Below are 21,663 nucleotides of genomic sequence, written 5' to 3'. Positions count from 1 at the left end.
CAGCTGCCTGGCTTCACCACCTTCTAATTCAATTGTTTCTGCCCCATTGTCCCAGCATCGGAACAGCCAGGTTAAAATATTCTCGCCTTCACGACGACCAAAGTCTTTTTGCCGATCTCTCAGCTCACATGGAGAAAAGGACCGAGTGGTGGTCACTTCATCTCCTCCCTGCGCTGGTGATGCTCCTTGGGTTGATGTTGGCCCTGTTCCATCACCTGCTGCACGGGTAGTCTTCCTAGTGACCTTCTTACAACCGGCAACTGATGAATGACTGTCACAGTGATTGCTGTGGTTACAGCAGCAACAGGGAGCAGTGTGTGAAGAAGTGGGGGCTGCCTTGTTAGCCTTTGAGGCTGGAGAAGTAATGCAGCGACCTTGGCAGAGGAGCTCTGCGGAGGAGCTGTAGCGTCAGCCTCTGAAGCCGCAGTTGGGGGGGCAGTGGCTGCAGTGGCCGCTTTCGCTGTTTTGCTCTTTCTCGAGCGGCTAGGAGTGCTTTTTGCTAAAGCTTCCGAAGACGCACCGCAAATCTCAGGACTAAAAAGAGATGCAAACGTCCTATTGATCCTCATTTCTCTTAAGAGTAACACAAACTGACACACATTCAGCAAACCAGATAACACCATCACAGTTCTATCAAAGCTCCAAGGATATTCAAAGCTCTCTAAAACATTTGTGAACTGTCCAAGAGAAAAAACGAAAGTATTGTTAGTCAGCATTTCTAAAGATTTGCTTCACCAATTAGCAAACACAGAGCCGTACTGCTCTTTAATCTCTCCCGGAGGCTTTTCAAGGTAAAGCAAAAATGAATAAAAATACATTAGCGGCTGCAGTATAATTAAATAAACCAGTGCCAAACCACACAGTATCATCATCACCACTAAATAATATCCGAAGCAAACAGATGCAAGAGTATCACAACTGTATCAGTTGGCACTGTGCCAAGAAAATTGAAAGGCACGTCAGAGCAGTAGAAAAGTCAAAAATCTTCAAATGTACCCCTTTCTCTTGCCCCACGTTGGGTGCCAATTATCTATCGAGGGTTTAGACTGCGGGGTGACAATAAAACCCTGGCAGATGTATTGTTAACCTCCTCTCCCCACCACTTCCCCCTTTTGCCCCTTCCGCTCCCCCCTTCCCACTAAGGACAGGCGATCGGGAGGGAAAGAAGGACAGAGAGAAGAGAGTTGGAAAAATTAAAAATGTTTTACTAATGCTACTACTAAGAATAGAGAAAATAATACAAAATATACAAAACCAATCTTGAAAGTCTCAGCAACTGCAGAGCTGGCACCCAAAGTCCTGGATTGGATTCTGCAGCCAACCGGAGCTGGATTCAGTCTCTCACTAGGCCTCAGTTCGCAGGGACGACTAGCAAGGTCCTCTCCTAATGTCGGCCATAAGCAGAAGGCAAAAGGGGCGAGATCCTCGTCATCTCCCACTTTTATATGAAATATTCACGTGAATGGAATGTTATACACCGTTGGTCAGTTTCTTGGTCACCGGTTTCTCATTGCCCCTCTCGCGAGATTTCCAACTGTGCTTATCAATAAGTTTGCATTCCATTGCTGTGTTTACCAAAACATGTGCCTGGTTTTCCAGGAAAACGCGGCTAATATGACAGGCAAATTAGCTGACAGGCAAATTCACTAAAAGAGAAACTTGTTCTTTAACAAAACCAGGACAGAGTTAGAAATCAAGATTCCCTTGACTAACTCTACAGCTGTTCTTCACTGGTAGCCAGCATCTCTGGGCAACAAAGATGGCAACATCATTCTCAGACACCAGGTCATGTTCTAATGAGAGTCACAATGTAGGAGTTTAGATAACCACTCTCAGCCTTGGCACACAGTATCTATCACACGAAGAATAAAAACCAGCGTTTACCAATGTTCAGCACAACCAAGTGCCTCCTGTTTCATGGCTGTGAATTAAAGAATGTTTGTTCCATCGTCTCCTTCAAGGTGCGGCCTCACCAGTGCCGAGTACAGTGGCACAATCACTTTTCTAGTCCTACTGGCCACACTATTCCTGATACGAGTCCAGATGCTGTTGGCCTTTTGGCCATCTGGGCACACTGCTGGCTCATGTTCAGCCGGCTGTCAATCAACACCCCCAAGACATTTTCCACCAGGCAGTTTCCAGACACTCTTCCCTGAGCCTGTAGAGCTGCCTGGGGTTATTGTGACCCAAGTGGCAGAACAACACTTCCACCCAAGATGGTGTCATCCGTGAACTTACTAAGCGTGCACTCAGTTGCCTTATCCAGATCATTGTTAAAGACATTCAACAGAACTGGCCCCAATACTGAGCCCTGGGGAACACCACTTGTGACCGGACGCTGACTGGATTTGTCTCCGTTCACCACAACTCTTTGGGTCCAGCCCTCCAGCCAGTTCTTTATCCATTGCAGAGTACACCCATCCAGGCCATGAGCTGCCAGCTTCTCCAGGAGAAGGCTGTGGGATACTGTGTCAAAGGCCTTCCTGAAGTCTAAATACACAACAACAACAGCCTTTCCCTTATCCACTAGGTGGGTCACTTTGTCATAGAAGGAGATCAGGCTGATTGAACAGGACCTGCCTTTCATAAACCCATGTTGACTGGGCCTGACCGCACGGTTCTCTTGTACGTATCGGAAGCAGAAGAGAAGAGGCCTCGTCCTTTCCTACCCAACCTGTGCTGTACTGCCGACTCCTGCACGCTGTGCCCACCCTTGAGGACACACTGAGAACTTTTAGATCCCCACCACCTCACATTTCTAGGTCTTACAAGTTCGGGCTTCAAATTTCAAGATGTTTCCTGCTAAAGGCTGGTGCTGGGAAGCAGCCTGGGAATTCCCAGGATGATTGTTTCGGATACAGTTGCAAGTCATCAGCCTAGCAAGCTGGGGTATATATTTTCCACAGCTGTGATGTATTCAGAGTGAAACCTTTGAGTTACTAATTCTGTGGGGCTTATTATTCTCCTGGCAACTGAGAGGGAGAGAGGGAACAGATCCTTGCTTGGCTAGGAGGTTAAACCAGCTGCAAGTCTAAAGGTTCTCCCTTCATTTGGAGTTCACAAAGGATGTACCAAAGCGCGTACTTTGAGGTGGGAGGACAGTGGCAGCTTTAAATGGCACTTGAGGTTGCTCATGCAAATCCCACAGTCAATGCTGGGTTATGCCAGGGAAGGCCCACGTCAGTGGGAGAGATCGGAGTTGCGCGTGTCAGCTGGGAAATGCCCAGCAGGGGTTTCCTCCCAGAGCCCTGCTGAGCTTTGAAGCCCACCCTCCGCTCCCAAACAGACCAGGGCCCACACACTAGAGTCAATGATGGTTCTTGCTTCCAACCGAATTTCAGCGTGGAGTCCAGGAAGGGGAGTGCTTTGCTGCACGTGGTGTCCCCAGCTGCCAGCAGGATCACAATCGTGACCACGCTCAGCCCACAGAGGATCTCAGAGCCCCTGGAGACATCTCTTTGCTGAAGAGCCAAAACCAGGTCTGGCCCTTTCCTTTCCTTATGTTTCTGAGTCACTTGAATCCATTTCATTTCCCTGACACTGCTCTCTCGCCACCCTCACAATAGAAAAGTGTTTTCCTTTGGCTGAGGTGCCATTCCCCCGTCCCAGCTTCTGCCCACTTCTTCGCACCTTTCCCCTCGGCGGGCAACAAATCCATCAGATCGCTCTGGGAACTGCAAAGCTTCCATGGCTACCAGAAGCTCAACCACCACCTTCTGCCCAGACCACCAGGAGGATTGCTCTAGGGTGGCAGGAAGAGTCCGATAACTGAGTAGTAGCAGTAGCTCAGCGCTAGTCCCCGACCTGAGTACAACCATGTCTCAGGCCTCCTCAGGGGAAAAGGACAGAGATGTGTGTTCCCTCTTGGAGGCGTCTGCACGACTGGTATTCCATCAGAGCAAGGGCAGAGAGAGACGTGCTAAGTGCCTGCATGGGTTGAGAGCCTGAGCGAGCCTTCAAAGATAGGACTGTCCTCATCCAAACCCACGAGGTCCCAAGCACTCCAATTGGGCAGCAAAACGAAGACACGGACTAGACGACACAGTTTATTAAATAGCACGCTGCAACAGTACAGCTGGCACCAGACGCAGGGCAATGGCTGCACAAGATGGAATGTGAAGGTTTGCAGGCTTCATTCCTCTCTCTTGCGACCACCCTGGTTTCGGGCACCGGCACTTCCTCTGCTCTGGCATCTTGTCAGGGCTGATGGCGCTGGAGGCTCAGCAGTGGCTGGGGAAGGGTTAGTGTGGGCTGTTAGTTTATACAGCAGGCTGGGCCAAAGGTGGCACTGGAAACTGGATTCTGGAAGTACAGCACTAATGTGCAGATCCAGATCCAGAAAACCAGACACTCAGATGTGTCAACAACAAAGCTACAGCCTGTGGGCTACAGACACAAGTGGAAAATTGCGTTCCGTGGAGATAGGGATCAACCTCTTGTGGTTTTTGCCTTATTTCTTGTCCAGCTCTTTCTCCCATCTCTCTTTTAGAATGCTTTACTTGGCTGTGACCTACCACGGGAGTCCCGAATGACTTTTGAGGCTAAGCCCAGGTTCCAGACTGGTTGTTCCTGAGTCCCACGCAAAGCGGAAAAACTTCTCACAGGTCCTGGGTTTATCTTGCCTGCTGCATGTGTTGTTGCAACTGCACCTCCAGCTGTTGGGAAATGTCACCAACTTGTAGGTGGCAAACCAAAAGCAAGTCAAAGAGAGAGCTCTAATGTCACTCACATCTGTGGAAATCCGGAAGGCGGGAGGCCATTGAGACTCCTTTTGTCACCTGCTGACAGAGCATTCAAAAGTATTAAAATCTTGTGGTATGATGATGATGATGACCCTCTCTGCTCTTCTCACTTGGGGCCCCGGGACTGCGTCCTGCTTGGAGAGGCCATTGAGCTCCGCAGCCCTGCTGGGACTCCTGGCTCATGGTTTTTAGCCATCTGGGTAACTACATCTGTGTTCCTCAACGTCATCACCATCCACTGCTACAACAGCAGCAGGAGCATCAAGAGAATTCAATCAATTGAAAAATACAGCTAACAGATAAACAGCAACATGGAAAAAAGTATAGGACGAGAATCATAGAGGTTCCAGCAGAAAAAAGAATCACCTCCAGTCCACTAAACAAACCAGAGCTCACCTTTCTTCTCTGTTTACCAACTTGCTTGGCCACCTCAGAACAGCTGTTCTTCAGGCCTCTCTGGAAACTGGGCTGGGACTCTCTCTTCCTCACTGTATATTCCATCAGCTTTGTCTGAGATGCCTCCAGAAGCGTCTCCAAGCTGCGCAGCAAATTAGTAAGGAAAGCATGAAACAAAGCAAAAGTCGGTATTTTTCACCTCCTCTTAGGTGAGCAGCACAGCCATGGCTTCCTTCATCTGTCTGTAATGTACTTGACAGGCCAGGAATTGCTGAGAGCAACCAGTGCTCCAGTACCACACATCACTTGGAGGGCCTAAAGTCTACTTGCACAGAGGAAGAAAAGATTTCCTTCCCTCCCAGGAGAACAGCAGGCAGCTTACATTTGAGAGGCCTTGTGTAGCTTTCTAAAACCACGGGCTTATGCAAAGAAGCACCTTATAAGATGGAATGTGAGGCTTGAATTTGCTCCCAAGTGGTTAGTATGTGCTATTACATTAGAGTTCAGCAGTGCTTGACTCTTACTCAACGTGCTGGTTTTTTAAAGCACTAAAAAGCCATACCCGCTAGGTTCTTCCTCCAGGGTGCCATTAGTTGTCTGTGTTTCGTCCAGAATCGCTTCCAATTGGCGTTTCTTCTCAGCCGGCTTCTTCAATTCCTTGCTTTCGCTCCCACGCTGTGAAAAGAGCAAAGATACATCACCCGCAGAGCACAGGAACAGATCTCCATGCAGAAGGTGCAGACAGATTCTCATCTTTGGAGGTCTTCTGATTGCATTACGGGCCCACATCTTGTGGCCAAGGAACCCATAGTCCCTAAAACAGGAAGGGCACCAGAGCAGAGGCAACTGAAGAACCCCTGTCACAGTCTGATGACGCCAGTCAGGGCTTTGGGATGAAGCGCTCGGCACCACCAGAGCCCAAGGAACGTCTGCAGCTGAAGGTACCAAATGCCTCTACAGCACGACTGTCTGAAGTGCTGCCTGAGGCCTCAGCCTCACAAGTGTTCTAAAGCAGAAAATACTAAAGCCAGTCCCAGACTGCCAAGTCCTTCACAAAGACGGCATTAGGTGGGACTGATGTAGGACTGGCTATAGTCTCATGGGACAACTCTCAAGGCCAGAAAGCTGTGGAATGGGGAAGCAGGACTCAGAGGGCAGCCAGTAGTCAGCAGAACAGAGGAAATTATCTCTCCCAGGCTCTCTGGGAAAACCTCTTCTTCAAATTTCCCCACCTGAACATGGAACTCGTCTCTGGGAGCTCGTGAAAAGGGAAGGTTTTGACTAGCTTACTGAGGCAGAGGCTCGCAGCTCTTTCAGAAGGGCTTCCATGGTGTTGGCTTGTTGCCGGCCTGTGGCTTCCAGCTTGGCCATTCCGACTTGGAGCCTAAAAAAGAAGGACAGCTCTTATCACAGAAGTCCACAAGAGCACAAATCCCAAAGGAAGAGTGTGATAGAACCTCATCTGAAACAAAAGCGTCTTTGAAAAACACGTGGTATTATCTTGCTGGCATGCACAAAGGCAGTCCAGTTGTTTTCCCACAATCGCAGAAAGCAAAGCCTTGCCCTGCTGTGTGACTTCCTTACTGTTGCATGCGTTCTTCCAGCTCTGGGATAGCTGCAGTTCCAGAAGAGGTGACCAGAAGGCTCTGCAGGTTCCTGGCAGCTGTTAGCTCCCTCTCCTTATTCTTTATGGCACTCTCCAGGGCCTCGGCATAACACTCGCTCCGGATCAGCCGTTCTTGCAGTTCCTGCAGCTGTCAAACCAAAGCAAGAATCCGCAGTAGTCAGCTTAGGCTTGAAAAAAAGGAGTGGACCCTCAACCAAGGCTCCGTTCCTCACTCTGGTTTGCAGCAGAAGAGGCCTGGGTCCCTGCCAAGAGGCAAGAGACAGGCTTTCTCCCTACCTGAGCTTTAGAATGGTTCAGTTCCTTCTGCAGCTGCAGTTTCTGTTGCTGCAGGTCCCTGCTGCAGCGCTTCTCGACTTCAAGTGAAACTTCTGCTCTGGAGCAGTTTCTGAGAGCGCTGACAAGCTCCTGCCGCAGCCACCTGATGAATCCCTAAAGAAATGGTGTTCCATGAGCAGGGAGCAGTCAGTAGGAAGATGACAACAGGACACACGCTTTTAGTCATGGGATCATATCATTAGACTGATCTTCAGCATGGCCAGCAGGTGGAGGGAGGTGATTCTCCCCTTCTGCTCTGCTCTGCTCTTGTGAGCCCCACCTGGACTACTGCCTCCAGCTCTTGGGTCCCCAGCACAAGGAAGACATGGGCCTGTTCGAGTGGGTCCAGAGGAGGGCCACAGAAATGATCAGAGGGCTGGAACAAGGGTGGTGGGACACTGGAGCAGGCTGCCCAGAGAAGTTGTGGGTGCCCCATCCCTGGAATTGTTCAAAGTCAGGCTGGGCATGGTTTAGAGCAAGCTGATCTAGTGGACGACGACCCTGCCCACAGCAGGGCTTTGGACTAAATGATCTTTAGAGGACCTGTCCAACCCAAACCATTCTAAGCTTCTATGACTCAGTGAATTCAAAGATGAGAGATTTTGGCCACCACCAGCAGGCATCTGCCGGCACCTTTCTCAGCTGAGCACATCCAAACGACTGGCAGCTCATCAGGATGCTTTCTCTCTCCTAATACACAGAAAATGCTTCTGTATTTTCCTCCTCCAAACAGAGGCTGAGAGTCTGTGCCACCAACTTTTTTCTAACCGTACGTTTTCCCTCTTCATGCTGCACCTCTGCTTCACAATGGGAACAAAAAGTGATCCAAAAGAGGCTTCAGGTCCTGATTCAAAAAGTGCCTCTTAGCAGCACTCCAAAAGGAACTCAGTAGCAAGAACAGGTCTCCTTAACCTGACAGGCTTGATTTATAGATATGTGCATCAGGCCCCAAGAGTCACCTCAGTGTCGCCTTGACCATCGGTTTGTGTTGAAGCCTCCTTCTTGAGCGGAAGCTCTTCTCTCTCCAGTGCAAAAACCTGAGCGAGCAAGAACACAGACAGACAGACAGTGAGGAGAGGAATCTGCAGCAACAGCTTTCAGCAGCTGGGCTTTACAAGTGCAACAATTCTGTTAGCTCGGGAAGACAAAGTACCTCATCCAAAGAAGAGAGGTCAAAATCTTCTTCTTCTTGTGCTGCACCTGCTGCTGGCAACACACCTACAAAGAGATAAGAAGCGCCACACTGCTGTGAGTGCTTATTTCACTCTGCTTTTCCCCACCCGCTTCACTCCAGAGAAGCTTAGGAAATTACCAATGTGATGCTCCTCTGCAACAGGCTGCGCACACGCTCCTTGTTGGTTTGCACCATGAGGCAGCATGACAGCTGACACTTCCTCTGGACCTTCAGAATCAGTCTGTGTGAATTAAGACATGCGTTAGAACTGGCACAAACTCCTTCTGGACCCGTCTCCATTCCTGGAGGTATTCAGGGGACATGTAGATGTATTGCTAAGGGACATGGTTCAGTTCTGGACTTGGCAGTGCCAGCTGTGCAGCTGGACTCGATGATCTTAAGTGTCTGTTTTGACTGAAGAGATGCTGGCATTCCAAGCCTGTGTCAGAAGCAGAAGGAAAAGAGCTCAAAAGTAAGCAAGCCCAGTTGGGCCCCACCTTCAGAGAAGTTAGGTCTAAATCAGACACGGAGTCACATTCCTCCTCTTGCTGTGCTCCAGCTTCTGGCAAGACACCTTCAAAGGAGAGAAGAGGCACAATGCAGTCGTGAGTGCTTGTTTAACTGTGTCTTTTCCCGTCCCCCAGGCCCTGCATTTAACAAAGGGTTCTCATTGTCCTTAAGGCCTCAGCGATTTGTCCTCATCACCTCCTCCATGCTGAGGGATCCTACCTGCTCCAGTCTGCACAGGTGCTCCCATGGGAGGGGCAGCAGTCGTCCCAGAGCAAGAGATCTCAGGTACTGCTGGACCTCCTGTGCCTCCTACAGAGCGTTCTCCTGTTCTTTTACAGTTTTCATATTCCTCCAGTGTCTTTATAACTCTACATAGAAAAAGGAAGGAAATTAACTCGGTGATCTTATCCCCACTACATTGCACACATGTCATTTGCTAACAGCTCTGGCAGAGGGTCAGTCTGGGCTCTGAAGAGACACCACTTTCAGGGTTGCTTCACAAGCAGAACTAAAGACAAAAAACCCCCAAACTCAAGAAAATAGTAAGGACATCCTCCAGACCAAGGCTGCTGTGCAAAATGGTGCATTAGCACAAGACCGATCCCGTGCTAGAAGCATGCAGGGAAGGAACCAGCCTCTTGTTTTGCTAGAGCAATCCTCAAACATGCTTTGTTCCTAAAGAGGTTTTTACTCCACAGTTTACCCCAGCACCCTTCTCTCCTGCTCCACATCCGTATGGGATGACAGAATGGGCAGGGGGAGAAGACACAAAGCCCAGATTCAGCAAAAAGAGGTCATGGGCAGTTGTTTATGGCTTGTCAAGGCATACTTGTGGGCATAATGCTGTTCATTCACCCAGCAGTAGGCTACCGTCACTAGGAGAGGGCTATTTCATTCAGCCTAGCTGTTAAGGACACGTAGCCACCTTAGGGAAGGAACAGTCAGGGGAGCAAAGCTACCCACAAGAGGAGGAAAACCTCTGAAGATTTTAATGCATCAGGGATATTGGTTGGATCCCCTCTGAAACAAAAGGCAGGTAGCTGCTAGTCAGTTGGGTGGAGCTTGGCAGCACGCAGGTGAATTCTCAAACAGAGCTGTGGAGGGAAGTTTTCCTCAGCTTGCAAATCAACCCTTGACACAGAAAGAGACGCATCACAAGATGTCACTGAGCCCAGCTTCAAAGGTCTCAACACCCCATTCAAGAAAAAAGGGCTGCCCCTCAACACAGACATGCTGACAATGCAGCTGCTCTAACCAGGATGTAAAACACTTACTCAGGCTTAAACTGACGGTGACAAGCGAAAACATCAGAGCCATACTTGTTTCGATGAAAAAGATCAACACCATGCTGAAGAAGAAGCCGTAGTACATTCACATTCCCAGCATAAGCGGCAATCACAAGAGTGGTCCTAAAGCATCCAAGAAATGACAGGAAATACCTCAGCTTCTGCAAACATTGCCTTGCCATTACTTGAGTCCTTCTTCGCTCCTCAAACAAATCATTTCCCCTCACCCAGGCAGAGCAAAATTACAGCAGAACACGTGGATGCGTCAGACAGTTGAGGGTGGTGGGACCTCGGGAGGTCTCCAGGCCAAGCGTTTCCCGGAGCAGACTCGGGGAGGTGTGTGTGTGTGTCTGTGTTTCTGTGTGCACGTGTGTGCACGCTCACGCACACGTGTGTGTGTGTGCTGGCACTACAGCCAACGCTTGCTTGCAGCCCTCAGTGCAGAGATCATCCCCTGAGGTAAGAGAGCAGCCGAGCGCGGGTCTGCTCTCACAAGTGGCACAGAAGGAGCTCCTTCTGGGCAGCTCCTGGTGCTTTTTCAAAGCTCATTCCTATGGCTCCCATCAAGCCAGCCTGAACAATGCTCAGGAGTCCCACGCACACTTTTGACGAGAATTCACCTGTCATGCAGATCTCGAGTGTGCACATCAGCTCCTTTTTGAATGAGGAACTCAACCATCTCTTCGTGGCGTTGGAGGATGGCAATGGCAAGAGGTGTGTATCCCAACTGAAAGGAGAAATCGTCTCCCTTAGAAGAACACAGGAAAGGCTTTGGAAGAGAAGCCTTACCCGAAACCCAAGCTTACCACATTCTTAGCCTCAATCTGGGCATTGTGCTCGAGTAAGAGCTCCACCATCGCTTTGCTGGGCATGATGGCAGCCATGTGAAGGGCAGTGTTGCCGCCAGCACCTCTGTGGTCAGGGTCGGCACCGTGCTCCAGCAGAGCAGTCACGCAGTCTTTGTGCTCGTGCTCTACCGCCTGGAAACAAGCCACAAAGGAGGAGTAACTTCCAACACGTACCTTTCTCTCTGTCAGAGCTCCTGCATCTTCCCAACACGGGAAAGTACGAGCGCCTTCAAACATTAGGCAACATATGCCCCTTCCCCACTGACTGCAACATACCTGCTTCTATGCAGGCCTACGTAAAGAATCACGCAAGCCAGGCATGGCTCGGTGCACAATCGACAAGCCCCACGTACGACAGCGTAACATATTCCACGTACCAGCATCAGTGGTGTTTTCTCAAACATGCCATGAGGGTTGAGCTGGCACCGCTTTCCTGCCAGAAAGCGAACGACATCTGCATGGCCGTTCGCACAAGCAAGATGCAGAGGCGTCCTAGAAATTAAATACATCCAGTTAGCACAGAGAAGACGGCTGAAGACATCGTTTCAGGCTGTGGTGCCAACCACCTAGGGGCACAAGGCTCAACTGCCAAAAAAGCAGCCAAAAGCAAGGTTTCTGGTGCCAGAGCGCATCCGCTGGCTCCTGTCCCAGCTGGGGCGGGCCTCCGCTAAGGGCAGCGCTGTGGAGCCGGCCTGTCCCTAGGGTGCTTGCGATCGTGTGGGGCTTCGCCGGCTCTTCCAGCCAGAGCACGTGTGTCTTCGCTATGGGCACTGCCCGCCTCTTACTGCTTGTTGGCATCCCGCGAGTTGATGGAGAATCTCTTCCGCCACCAGCGCTGCTGCAGCCAGGCCAGGTCGCCACGGGCGGCCGCGCCGTGCAGCCCGCCCCGGCGCTTCTCCCGGAGCTCCGAGGCCCCGGCGGTGCTGGGCGCGGAAGCGCCGTCAGACGGCGGCCGCTCCCGCACCCTCCTGAGCAGTGCCATGGAGCTCTGCCTGGTGCGGGGGAGACGAGGGCACGGCCCGCTCCGGAATGAGCAGTCGCAGGAGTCGCCCGGCGGACTCTGACGAGCCCCGGAGACCAAGGGGAGTGGGCGCGGAGAGGGCAAGAGAAGCCCAGAACCGAGCCCCTGGCGGACAAGGGTAGAGGGCACGGAGAGGGCAAGAGAAGCCCAGAACCGAGTCCCAGGAGAGCAACGTTAGAGGGCGTTGCGAAGGCGAGAAGAGCCGAGAAGAGGCGAGTCCCGAGCTGGGTCGCAGCTCCCGACGCTCCGAGCCACACACGCACTGCCGGTCCCGCTGCGGCGGCGACAGCACTGAGAGCCGGCGGCTGCAGGGGGCGGCTTAAAAGCGGCAGCTCGGGGCGTCACAGCGGGAGGGCCGGGGCCGTCACAGCGGGCGGGGTGACGCCGGCCCGGGGCGAGCGGGCTGCGGCTCCGGCGCTGGGGCTCCCGCGGGGCCGGGCGGCCGGGAAATGCGTTTGCGAATGTGCCGTTTGCACAGCTGCGGTTCAGGAGCCCAGTTCGCGGCCGTGTGCAGGCTGTTGAAGGATCCGTCTGTCAGTGACACCCCCTCGGGGCTACTGGGAACGTACTGAGAAGCTGCTAAATTAATGGATGCTGTGATTAAGTTCCGTACCCATCGTTACTGATGTAGCTGTCGTTAGCCAATTGACATGAGATAATTGCTTCCTGACCACCTGCAAAAGGAGGGGATATTTTTCCAGTTCTGGATCCTTCTGCATGACAAGAGGGAGACAGAAGATTAATTAATACATTGTTTAGAAGCAGAGTGCTTAGTTTACTTCTAACTAATAATTAAGAGTTTTATTGTAAGTAAGAAACTAGACAATTATAACTAACATCATCAATTACTTCCTGGTATACTGTACTGTATGTCAAAATTTTCAGATATTGTAATGCATATGTAATAATTGTGTGAATACAAGCAACACAAGAGCATCCAGTCTTTGGAGCACTGATGGAGGATGATCTGAAGTGTTCCCCATCAGGAATAAAACAAAGAATGTCACTTAACAGTACAACCGACTCTGCTGTGAAGTTTCTTTCTCTGTTTCAGTAGATGGTGCTGGTTTGAGGCACGTGTTTGCCAAGTGTGTTTTGGTGTCTTTGTGAAGGGTGGCTTCTCAAAGTTGTCATGCCTAGCTGTCTGTCTGCTTGCACTTGAAGTGATGAGGACTGGGCCAGGTGAACCTCCGGAGCTGGCTGCTTCTGCTGCTGCCCAGCCAGACCTGGAGCACAATGGTTCTTCTGCACTTGCAGGTCTCAAAGTGGGGGTTTGTTGTGGGTTTAGATTGCGGGGTGACAATAAAACCCTGGCAGATGTATTGTTAACCTCCTCTCCCCCCCACTTCCCCCTTTTGCCCCTCCCTCTCCCCCCTTCCCACCAAGGACAGGCGATCGGGAGTGAAAGAAGGACAGAGAGAAGAAAGTTGGAAAAATTAAAAATGTTTTACGAACGCTACTAATAAGAATAGAGAAAATAATACAAAGTATACAAAACCTATCTTGAAAGTCTCTGTTGTAGGAAAATAGGAAATTAGGATTTTAGGCCTATATCAGTGTTATAGGCTGTGCTGCTAAAGCTGAAAGTCTCAGCTTGTCCCCTGTACAGTCCTTACCCAGAACCACGAGCGTGGTTACCTTATGCTTGCTTTGTACCCTTAGTTAAGACATTGATAAATGCTATTCTTAGGGTTGCTGATTTCTATGCTAGACTGGTGAACTATGGATAACAAATGAGACAGGTGGAACTTCAAAAGAAGCTAGCCCTGCGACCCGATGACCTGTCGTTCTGTACTTGCCAAGAAAGAAGAAGTGGAACCTGCAGACCACTGGAACGGAAGGACCCTGAGGATATCAACAGTGATAGATATCGACAGTGATAGACAGTGATAGATTTTGTTTAGTTGCATAATACCTGTTAGAACCCTATATAATGACTAGTTATACTGCTGTATGATTGTCACTCTCTGAGGAGGTGACCCAACGCTGCTGTTCCTGTGAATCTTCTACAATAAATACTGCTCAGAGTAACCCACAAGAGTTCGAGTCTCTACCCAGCGCCTACCTACGACCTTTTTTTTCAGTTGGCGACCCAGATGGGACTCTGCAGCATAAACTGAAACAACGGGACCTGGCCAGGGACAGGTGAGTTCGAGTCTCTCCTGTTCTCCCGATTTGTTTCTTTTCTTTATATTTTTATTAGAGTTCAAGTCTCTAAATATATTTACAAGGATGGGGGCTGGACCCTCAGTTCCTAAAAATACGCCTTTGGCTGAAATGATTTCAAATTGGGGAAGATTGTCAGGAACCGCAGGGTTGCACATAAAAAGATTAATTGCCCTCTGCCAAGATGATTGGCCTTTTATAAGCAGAGTGCCTGGGGCTTCCCTTGATGATCGGTGGCCGATTTATGGCTCATTTGAAGAAACTAAATTGCAGTCTCTCCGTAAAATCCTGGAGGACCGCCAGCCCCAACAAATGGACTATTTGTATTTGTGGTTTGACTATGCTGATATACGAAAACGAAAACAACTCCAGAAGAGCATGAATAAACACCAACTACTTGCTTATCTGGATGATGAAATAAGTGACAATTCTAAGCCCAAAACTGATTCACCTGCAGGTATTTTCCCTATGACTTTATCCTATGTGGCTAATCCCAGAGCTGGTCGTAGTAATGCTGGCAACCAGCCACCGCTTCTCAGGGTAACTACACATTACCCCTGGAAACCAGGTGATCTTTTACTCTGGCATGATAAAATGCCGCGACTCCGTGATGACGCGGAGCGATGTTCTAAAATAATTCGAACTATTGCCCGAGATTACTCTCCCAGCTGGAATGATATGCAAACACTTTTGTCCGAATTATTTACACATGAGGAGAAACAAAAGATCCTGGCTAAAGATAAAGAATTGGCTGAACAGATACAGGGACGTAATCCCTGGCCAGAACAAGATCCAAATTGGAACTTACATGAGGAAGACCAAAAAGCTACCTATTTAGTTGCAATTGATAATCTGATTGAAGCAATTCGAAAGTGTGATGAAAAAGTGACTAATTGGTCAAAAGTTACAGAGTGCCAACAGGCTCCTGTAGCAGAAGAAAGCCAACCTTTGTTTACCTTCACTTGGGAAGGTCGCCAATTGACTTGGACTCGGCTCCCTCAAGGCTTTACTGCTTCCCCTACCTTGTTTTCGCAAATTCTCAAATGTGATCTCCAAGATATTGAATTGCCAAACAAATCTGCACTGATTCAATATGTTGATGATTTGCTTGTTGCTAGCCGAACTCGGGAGGCCTGTGCAATTGATACAGAGCACCTTTGCATTCGACTATATCATAAGGGTCATCGTGCCTCATTAGCTAAGTTACAATTCTGTGAACCAGAGGTAAAATATTTGGGCTTTGTTTTAGCAGGAGGAGTTCGAAAGATTGATCCCTACAGAATCAACGCTATTCTTCAAATTACACCACCTGTTACTAAAAAACAAATGAGAGCTTTCCTTGGCCAAGCTGGGTTCTGTCGACCATGGATTTTAGGGTTTAGCGAACTAGCTAGACCACTTATTGAAACTACAAAGGACAAAGCTCCAGAGCCAATTGTCTGGATGCCAGAATTGTCCGATGCCTTCGCATCTTTGAAGCAAGCCTTAGTCACAGCCCCAGCTTTAGGCCTGCCAAATTACTCTAAACCTTTCACTTTGTATGCTACCGAGAAGGGTGGCATTGCAAAGGGGGTCCTAGTACAACCTCATGGACCCTATGAAAGACCTGTGGGTTATTATTCAGTTGCTCTTGACCCAGTTATCAAAGGGTCGCCACATTGCCTTAGATCAGTAGCAGCAGCTGCGGAATTAGTGGAAAAAGTTCGCCCACTTGTTCTGGGTCACAAATTGATTGTTGCCGTGCCTCATGAAGTTGAACTTTTACTAACCCGATATGCTACCAAGTCTCTCTCACCGCAGCGCACACATCGATACGAAGCCATCCTGTTACTGACTGATAATATCTCTTTAAAACGGTCAAAACCCTTAAACCCATCTACCCTTCTACCTGAGGTGCACCTTTCCAATGACCCACACGACTGTGTGCAATTCGTCACCACTTATTCTAAAACCAGAGAAGATTTGCAAGATGTTCCTCTCGCCCACCCTGACCTTAACCTGTTCACAGACGGATCAAGTTACTATCTGCATGGTAAGCATTTTACTGGTTTTGCTGTTGCCACTGAAAATCGCGTACTTTTTGCTGAACCTCTCTCTCCAGCACTTGGAGCACAAGCCGCAGAACTAATTGCCTTGACTCATGCTGCAACGTTTGCTAAAGGTCTCCGAGTTAATATCTATACAGACTCTAAGTACGCTTTTGGCATTTGTCATTCTGTTGGCGCACTTTGGAAAGAAAGCGGTTTTTTGACCTCCGCCGGTCGTACTATTGCTCATGGACAATTAATTCATGATTTGCTGCTCGCTATCCAGGAACCACGAGAAATTGCTGTTATTTACATTCCTGCTCATACTAAACGCCTTGATTCTTTCGCTCATGGCAACGCCTTGGCCGACTCTGCGGCGAGAGCGGCAGCAGTCCACGATGCATCTCCTGCTACAACTGTGGTTGCTACCCTTCTTCCTTTTCCCGTTGGTCCTGCCCTTTATGATGAACTGGATGAAGAAGAGCTCAACAAATGGAAACGCTGGGAAACAACGCAACAGGACGGCATCTGGAAACTAGGTGATAAACCCTTATTGCCTATGAGGTATGTCCTTCCTCTAACTCGCTGGATTCACGATCGTACTCATGGGGGGCCTGAAGCTGTAGCTTCTAAAATCCAACAGTTGTGGGCAGCGCCTGGAGTTTACAGTGCTGCGAAACGCCTGACTGACTCTTGTACTCTTTGCAAGAAATATGGGGTCACAAAGGTCACAACAGTCCCTGGCAAGCGGCCGCCTGCTTACTTTCCTTTCCAGAAACTGCAAATTGATTTCGCAGAACTCCCCCCTTCTATGGGATATAAGTACATTCTTGTTATTGTTGATCAACTTTCGCACTGGGTGGAAGCCTTTCCTACTCACAAGAACGATTCGAAAATTGTGGTTAAGACCCTGCTTCGTGATATCATTCCGAGGTACGGTATCCCTGAAATTATTGATTCTGATAGGGGACCACACTTTACTGCTGCTGTTCTAATGCAAGTTTATGTTGCTCTTGATATACAGGCTGCCTTTCACACGCCCTACCATCCACAATCTTCCGGACAGGTAGAGCGGATGAATCGCACTATTAAAGATCGTTTGGCAAAAGTCACTGCAGACACAGGTCTCAAATGGCCTGAAGCACTACCGCTTGTTTTATGGGATCTTCGTACAACTCCTCATGCTACTACTAAACTCAGCCCTGCTGAAGTTTTGTTCGGGCGAGTTTTGGCAGTTCCGTTTACCTTTATGTCTGCCAAAACTGCCCTCCTGGAAGGGGACGAGGCAGTAACGCAGTACTTGCTCTATCTGCAAAACAGTTTTACTCAGATCAGAAATTATATGCATTGGTATCAAGGAGTGACACCAGAAATTCAAGAATTGTGTAACCTATCTCAGATTGTTTTACAGAATCAAATGGCTTTAGACATCCTGTTAGCTTCACAAGGAGGTGTCTGTACCATGCTAAACTCCAGTTGCTGTATGTATATCGATCAGAGTAAGCAATTGATAACTGAAGTGGATAAAATCTGGAAAGTTAGTCATGTTATGCAGCAAATTCAACGAGATGACGCTCACTGGGGTGTCGCAGACCTGTGGCAATGGATGACTTCCTGGTTTCCTGATCTCGGAACGTTAGTGAAGAAGATTTTGATGATTGTCATTGTCATTGTAATTATCTTTGTGATCATTTTTGTTTTGATTCATTGTATGTCAATGTTTTGTAATTGTTGCTGTAATCTCTTGAATCAACAGAAGCTTTATTATCGTTATCAGTAAATTGGGAAATTTTGAAGAGAAAATGGGGGACTGTTGTAGGAAAATAGGAAATTAGGATTTTAGGCCTATATCAGTGTTATAGGCTGTGCTGCTAAAGCTGAAAGTCTCAGCTTGTCCCCTGTACAGTCCTTACCCAGAACCACGAGCGTGGTTACCTTATGCTTGCTTTGTACCCTTAGTTAAGACATTGATAAATGCTATTCTTAGGGTTGCTGATTTCTATGCTAGACTGGTGAACTATGGATAACAAATGAGACAGGTGGAACTTCAAAAGAAGCTAGCCCTGCGACCCGATGACCTGTCGTTCTGTACTTGCCAAGAAAGAAGAAGTGGAACCTGCAGACCACTGGAACGGAAGGAACCTGAGGATATCAACAGTGATAGATATCGACAGTGATAGACAGTGATAGATTTTGTTTAGTTGCATAATACCTGTTAGAACCCTATATAATGACTAGTTATACTGCTGTATGATTGTCACTCTCTGAGGAGGTGACCCAACGCTGCTGTTCCTGTGAATCTTCTACAATAAATACTGCTCAGAGTAACCCACAAGAGTTCGAGTCTCTACCCAGCGCCTACCTACGACCTTTTTTTTCAGTCTCAGAAACTTCAGAGCTGGCACCCAAAGTCCTGGATTGGACTCTGCAACCAACCGGAGCTGGATTCAGTCTCCCACTAGGCCTCAGGTCACAGGGACGACTAGCGAGATCCTCTCCTAATGTCGGCCATAAGCAGAAGGGAAAAGGGGCGAGATCCTCGTCATCTCCCGCTTTTATATGAAATATTCACGTGAATGGAATGTTATGCACCGTTGGTCAGTTTCTTGGTCACCGGTTTCTCGTTGCCGCTCTCGCGAGATGTCCATCTGTCCTTATCAATAAGTTTGCATTCCATTGCTATGTTTACCAAAACATGTGTCTGGTTCTCCAGGAAAATGCAGCTAATATGAAGGCTTTAGCTGACAGGCAAATTCACTAAAAGAGAAACTTGTTTTTTAACAAAACCAGGACATTCCATCCCGTATAATATGCCATTCATTGAACACTTAAACCTTATCTATACAATCTACCAACACAATCTAATTAATCACTACTACTATATATATATATACATATGTACATATTTACACAGGAGTAATTAATCTTAATCAGTGGACCATCCTTTGAAACGTTCATCAAGTTCATTTTGTCACAACAGTCTCCCAGGGCAGGAAAAATGGTACAAGTGCATCTCATGACCACTGTTTGTGGGTTAAAGACATCAACTTTGAAGAAGTTGTCAGGCGCCACTCAAAGAAGCTAGCTCTGCTTTCATCATCACTGTCTTGATCTGAAAGACACTTATTAAACACTGTTAGTATGGCAATTCACATCATGCAGTTCAGTGCTTAATATTTTCACCTAAAATCAAATCCCCTTGAGGTACACACCGGACTTCTCCATCCTTAAGCATCACCCAAGAGGTGCTGCCAGGTCCCTGGGCAAAAACAATCCCACGAATGGGCTTTCCTTTGCCTGAGGCACGAGTAACCCAGACTGCCTTTCCTAACATGTTTTTCATGTGTACTACATGGACTTTCTCTCCTTCCACAGTAGGAAGAATTCCTGATTGGGCAGGCCCGGCTCGATTGGTTGATCCCCTGGTGTTGACCAACCAAGTGGCTTTTGCTAAACGTGAATCCCAGTTTTTAAAGGTTCCACCACCAAGTGCCTTTAGTGTAGTTTTTAACAAACCATTGTACCTTTCAATTTTCCCAGAGGCTGGTGCATGATATGGAATATGATATATCCACTCAATACCATGTTCTTTGGCCCAATTGTCTATAAGACTGTTTCTGAAATGAGCAACATTGTCTGATTCAACATTGTCGCCAAAGGTCTTGCTTTTCAAGCCCCAAGATAGTATTTCGGGCTGCAGCGTGAGATACGGCATATGTTTTCAACCATCCAGTGGTTGCTCCCACCATTGTAAGTACATAACGCTACCTTGACGTGTTTGTGGAAGTGTAATATAATCAATCTGCCAAGCTTCTCCATAATTATACTTTAACCATCGCCCCCCATACCATACAGGTTTTAACCGCTTTGCTTGTTTGATTTCGGCGCAAGTTTCACGTTCATGAATAACCTGTGAAATAGTGTCCATAGTTAAGTCCACCCCTTGATCACGACCCCATTTATATGTTGCATCTCTACCTTGATGCCCTGAAGCATCATGCGCCCACCAAGCTAGGAAAACTTCACCTTTATGTTGCCAGTCCAAGTCCACCTCAGCTACTTGAATCTTAGCAGCTTGATCCTCTTGTTGGTGGTTTAGATGTTCCTCGGTGGCTCAACTTCCAGGCATGTGATCATCTACATGACGAACTTTCACAGGCAGGCTCTCTAGACGAGTAGCAATGTCTTGCCACAGTGTGGCAGCCCAAATGGGTTTACTTCTGCGCTGCCGGTTGCTTCTCTTCCATTGCTGTAGCCATCCCCACAAGGCATTTGCTACCATCCATGAGTCAGTGTGGGGATAAAGTATTGGCCACTTCTCTTGTTCGGCAATGTCCAAAGCCAGCTGGATGGCTTTCACTTCTGCAAATCGACTAGATTCACCTTGTCCTCCAGTGGCTTCTGTAACTTGTCGTGTGGGACTCCACACAGCAGCTTTCCACCTTCGATGTTTTCCTACAAGACGACAGGATCCATCTGTGAACAGTGCGTACTGCTTATCAGTCTCTGAAAGTGTATTATACGGTGGTGCTGCTTCAGCACGTTTTACTTCCTCCTCATCTGGAGACATCCCAAAGTCTTTGCTTTCTGGCCAGTGTGTAATCACTTCTAAGATCCCTTGGTCATTGGCATTTCCAATTCAAGCTCATTGCAATCCATTTACTCCACGTAACCTCGGTGGCATGACATGGAGAGGGAACCGTCCCTTTGAATATCCAGCTCGGCACCGGCAGTCGAGGTGCTAGGAGGAGCTGTGCTTCAGTACTGATCACTTCTGAAGCAGCTCGAACTCCTTCATATGCTGCTATTATCTCTTTTTCAGATGGAGTATAGTTGGCCTCACATCCTTTGTATCCTTGTCTCCAAAAACCTAAGGGTTGACCTCAGGTTCCTCCTGGTGCTTTCTGCCAGAGGCTCCAGGTAAGTCCGTTATCTCCGGCTGCGGTGTAGAGCACATTTTTAACATCTAGTCCAGTCCGAACTGGTCCAAGGGCCACCGCGTGAGTTATCTCATGCTTAATTTGTTCAAAGGCTTGTTGTTGTTCCGGGCCCCAGTCAAATTGTTTCTTTTTACAAGTCACTCGATAGAGAGGGCTCACAATCTACCTGTAGTCAGGAATACGTATTCTCCAAAAACCTACAACACCCAAGAAAGTCTGTGTCTCCTTTTTATTAGTAGGTGGAGACATTGCTGCAATTTTGTTGATCACAATCATTGGGATCTGATCAGTGCCCCTCCCCCACCGCTGAGGTCATTAGAATGGCGCGCTGGGTTAACCCGGCGCTGTCCCGGCAACGGTTCTGTGCCAACACGGAGCGTCACGGGCAGGAGCCAAGCTCTTGCCCAGAAGCACCACTCGGCACTGGGCCTCCCTCTGGCTGGCTTTTGCCACCTGCCTGGCCACTCTCTTGCGCCCCAGAAGAGAGATTTACAGGAGGTTTCTCTTTGCCTTGTCGGGATGGGACAGGTCAACTGCTGCCGCGGCTCTAGGTAGGCGTCCCCATGCAAGGCTCAGAGACACCCCAGAACAGCCGTACACCGCAGCAGCCA

The 21,663-nt window shown here is 48.5% G+C and overlaps 2 protein-coding genes across 2 annotated transcripts; one reads left to right on the top strand and one right to left on the bottom strand.

Moving 5' to 3' along the window:
• Positions 1-1,021: 1,021 nt before the first annotated feature.
• LOC135576575 (POTE ankyrin domain family member B-like) lies at positions 1,022-12,389 on the bottom strand. The gene is made up of 17 exons (XM_065042917.1): positions 11,276-12,389; positions 10,857-11,030; positions 10,671-10,777; positions 10,039-10,173; positions 8,984-9,132; positions 8,752-8,828; positions 8,393-8,495; positions 8,234-8,298; positions 8,040-8,117; positions 7,042-7,194; positions 6,723-6,892; positions 6,429-6,522; positions 5,701-5,813; positions 5,139-5,280; positions 4,730-4,781; positions 4,515-4,655; positions 1,022-4,230 (listed from the first exon to the last, which is right to left on the bottom strand). The coding sequence occupies exons 1-17, from the start codon at positions 11,405-11,407 to the stop codon at positions 4,133-4,135; spliced, it is 1,983 nt and encodes a 660-aa protein (XP_064898989.1). The 5' UTR covers positions 11,408-12,389; the 3' UTR covers positions 1,022-4,132.
• A 2,747-nt stretch (positions 12,390-15,136) lies between these two features.
• On the top strand, positions 15,137-17,314 carry LOC135576574 (uncharacterized). The gene is made up of 2 exons (XM_065042904.1): positions 15,137-17,045; positions 17,137-17,314. Exons 1-2 carry the CDS (start codon positions 15,412-15,414, stop codon positions 17,180-17,182), a joined length of 1,680 nt encoding a protein of 559 aa, XP_064898976.1. The 5' UTR covers positions 15,137-15,411; the 3' UTR covers positions 17,183-17,314.
• Positions 17,315-21,663: the final 4,349 nt, after the last annotated feature.

The sequence above is a fragment of the Columba livia genome, chromosome 1 (assembly GCF_036013475.1).
Source record: "Columba livia isolate bColLiv1 breed racing homer chromosome 1, bColLiv1.pat.W.v2, whole genome shotgun sequence".
NCBI lineage: Eukaryota > Metazoa > Chordata > Aves > Columbiformes > Columbidae > Columba > Columba livia.
Note: the sequence above shows the minus strand (reverse complement) of the source record. Positions and strands in the feature narration are given on the sequence as shown.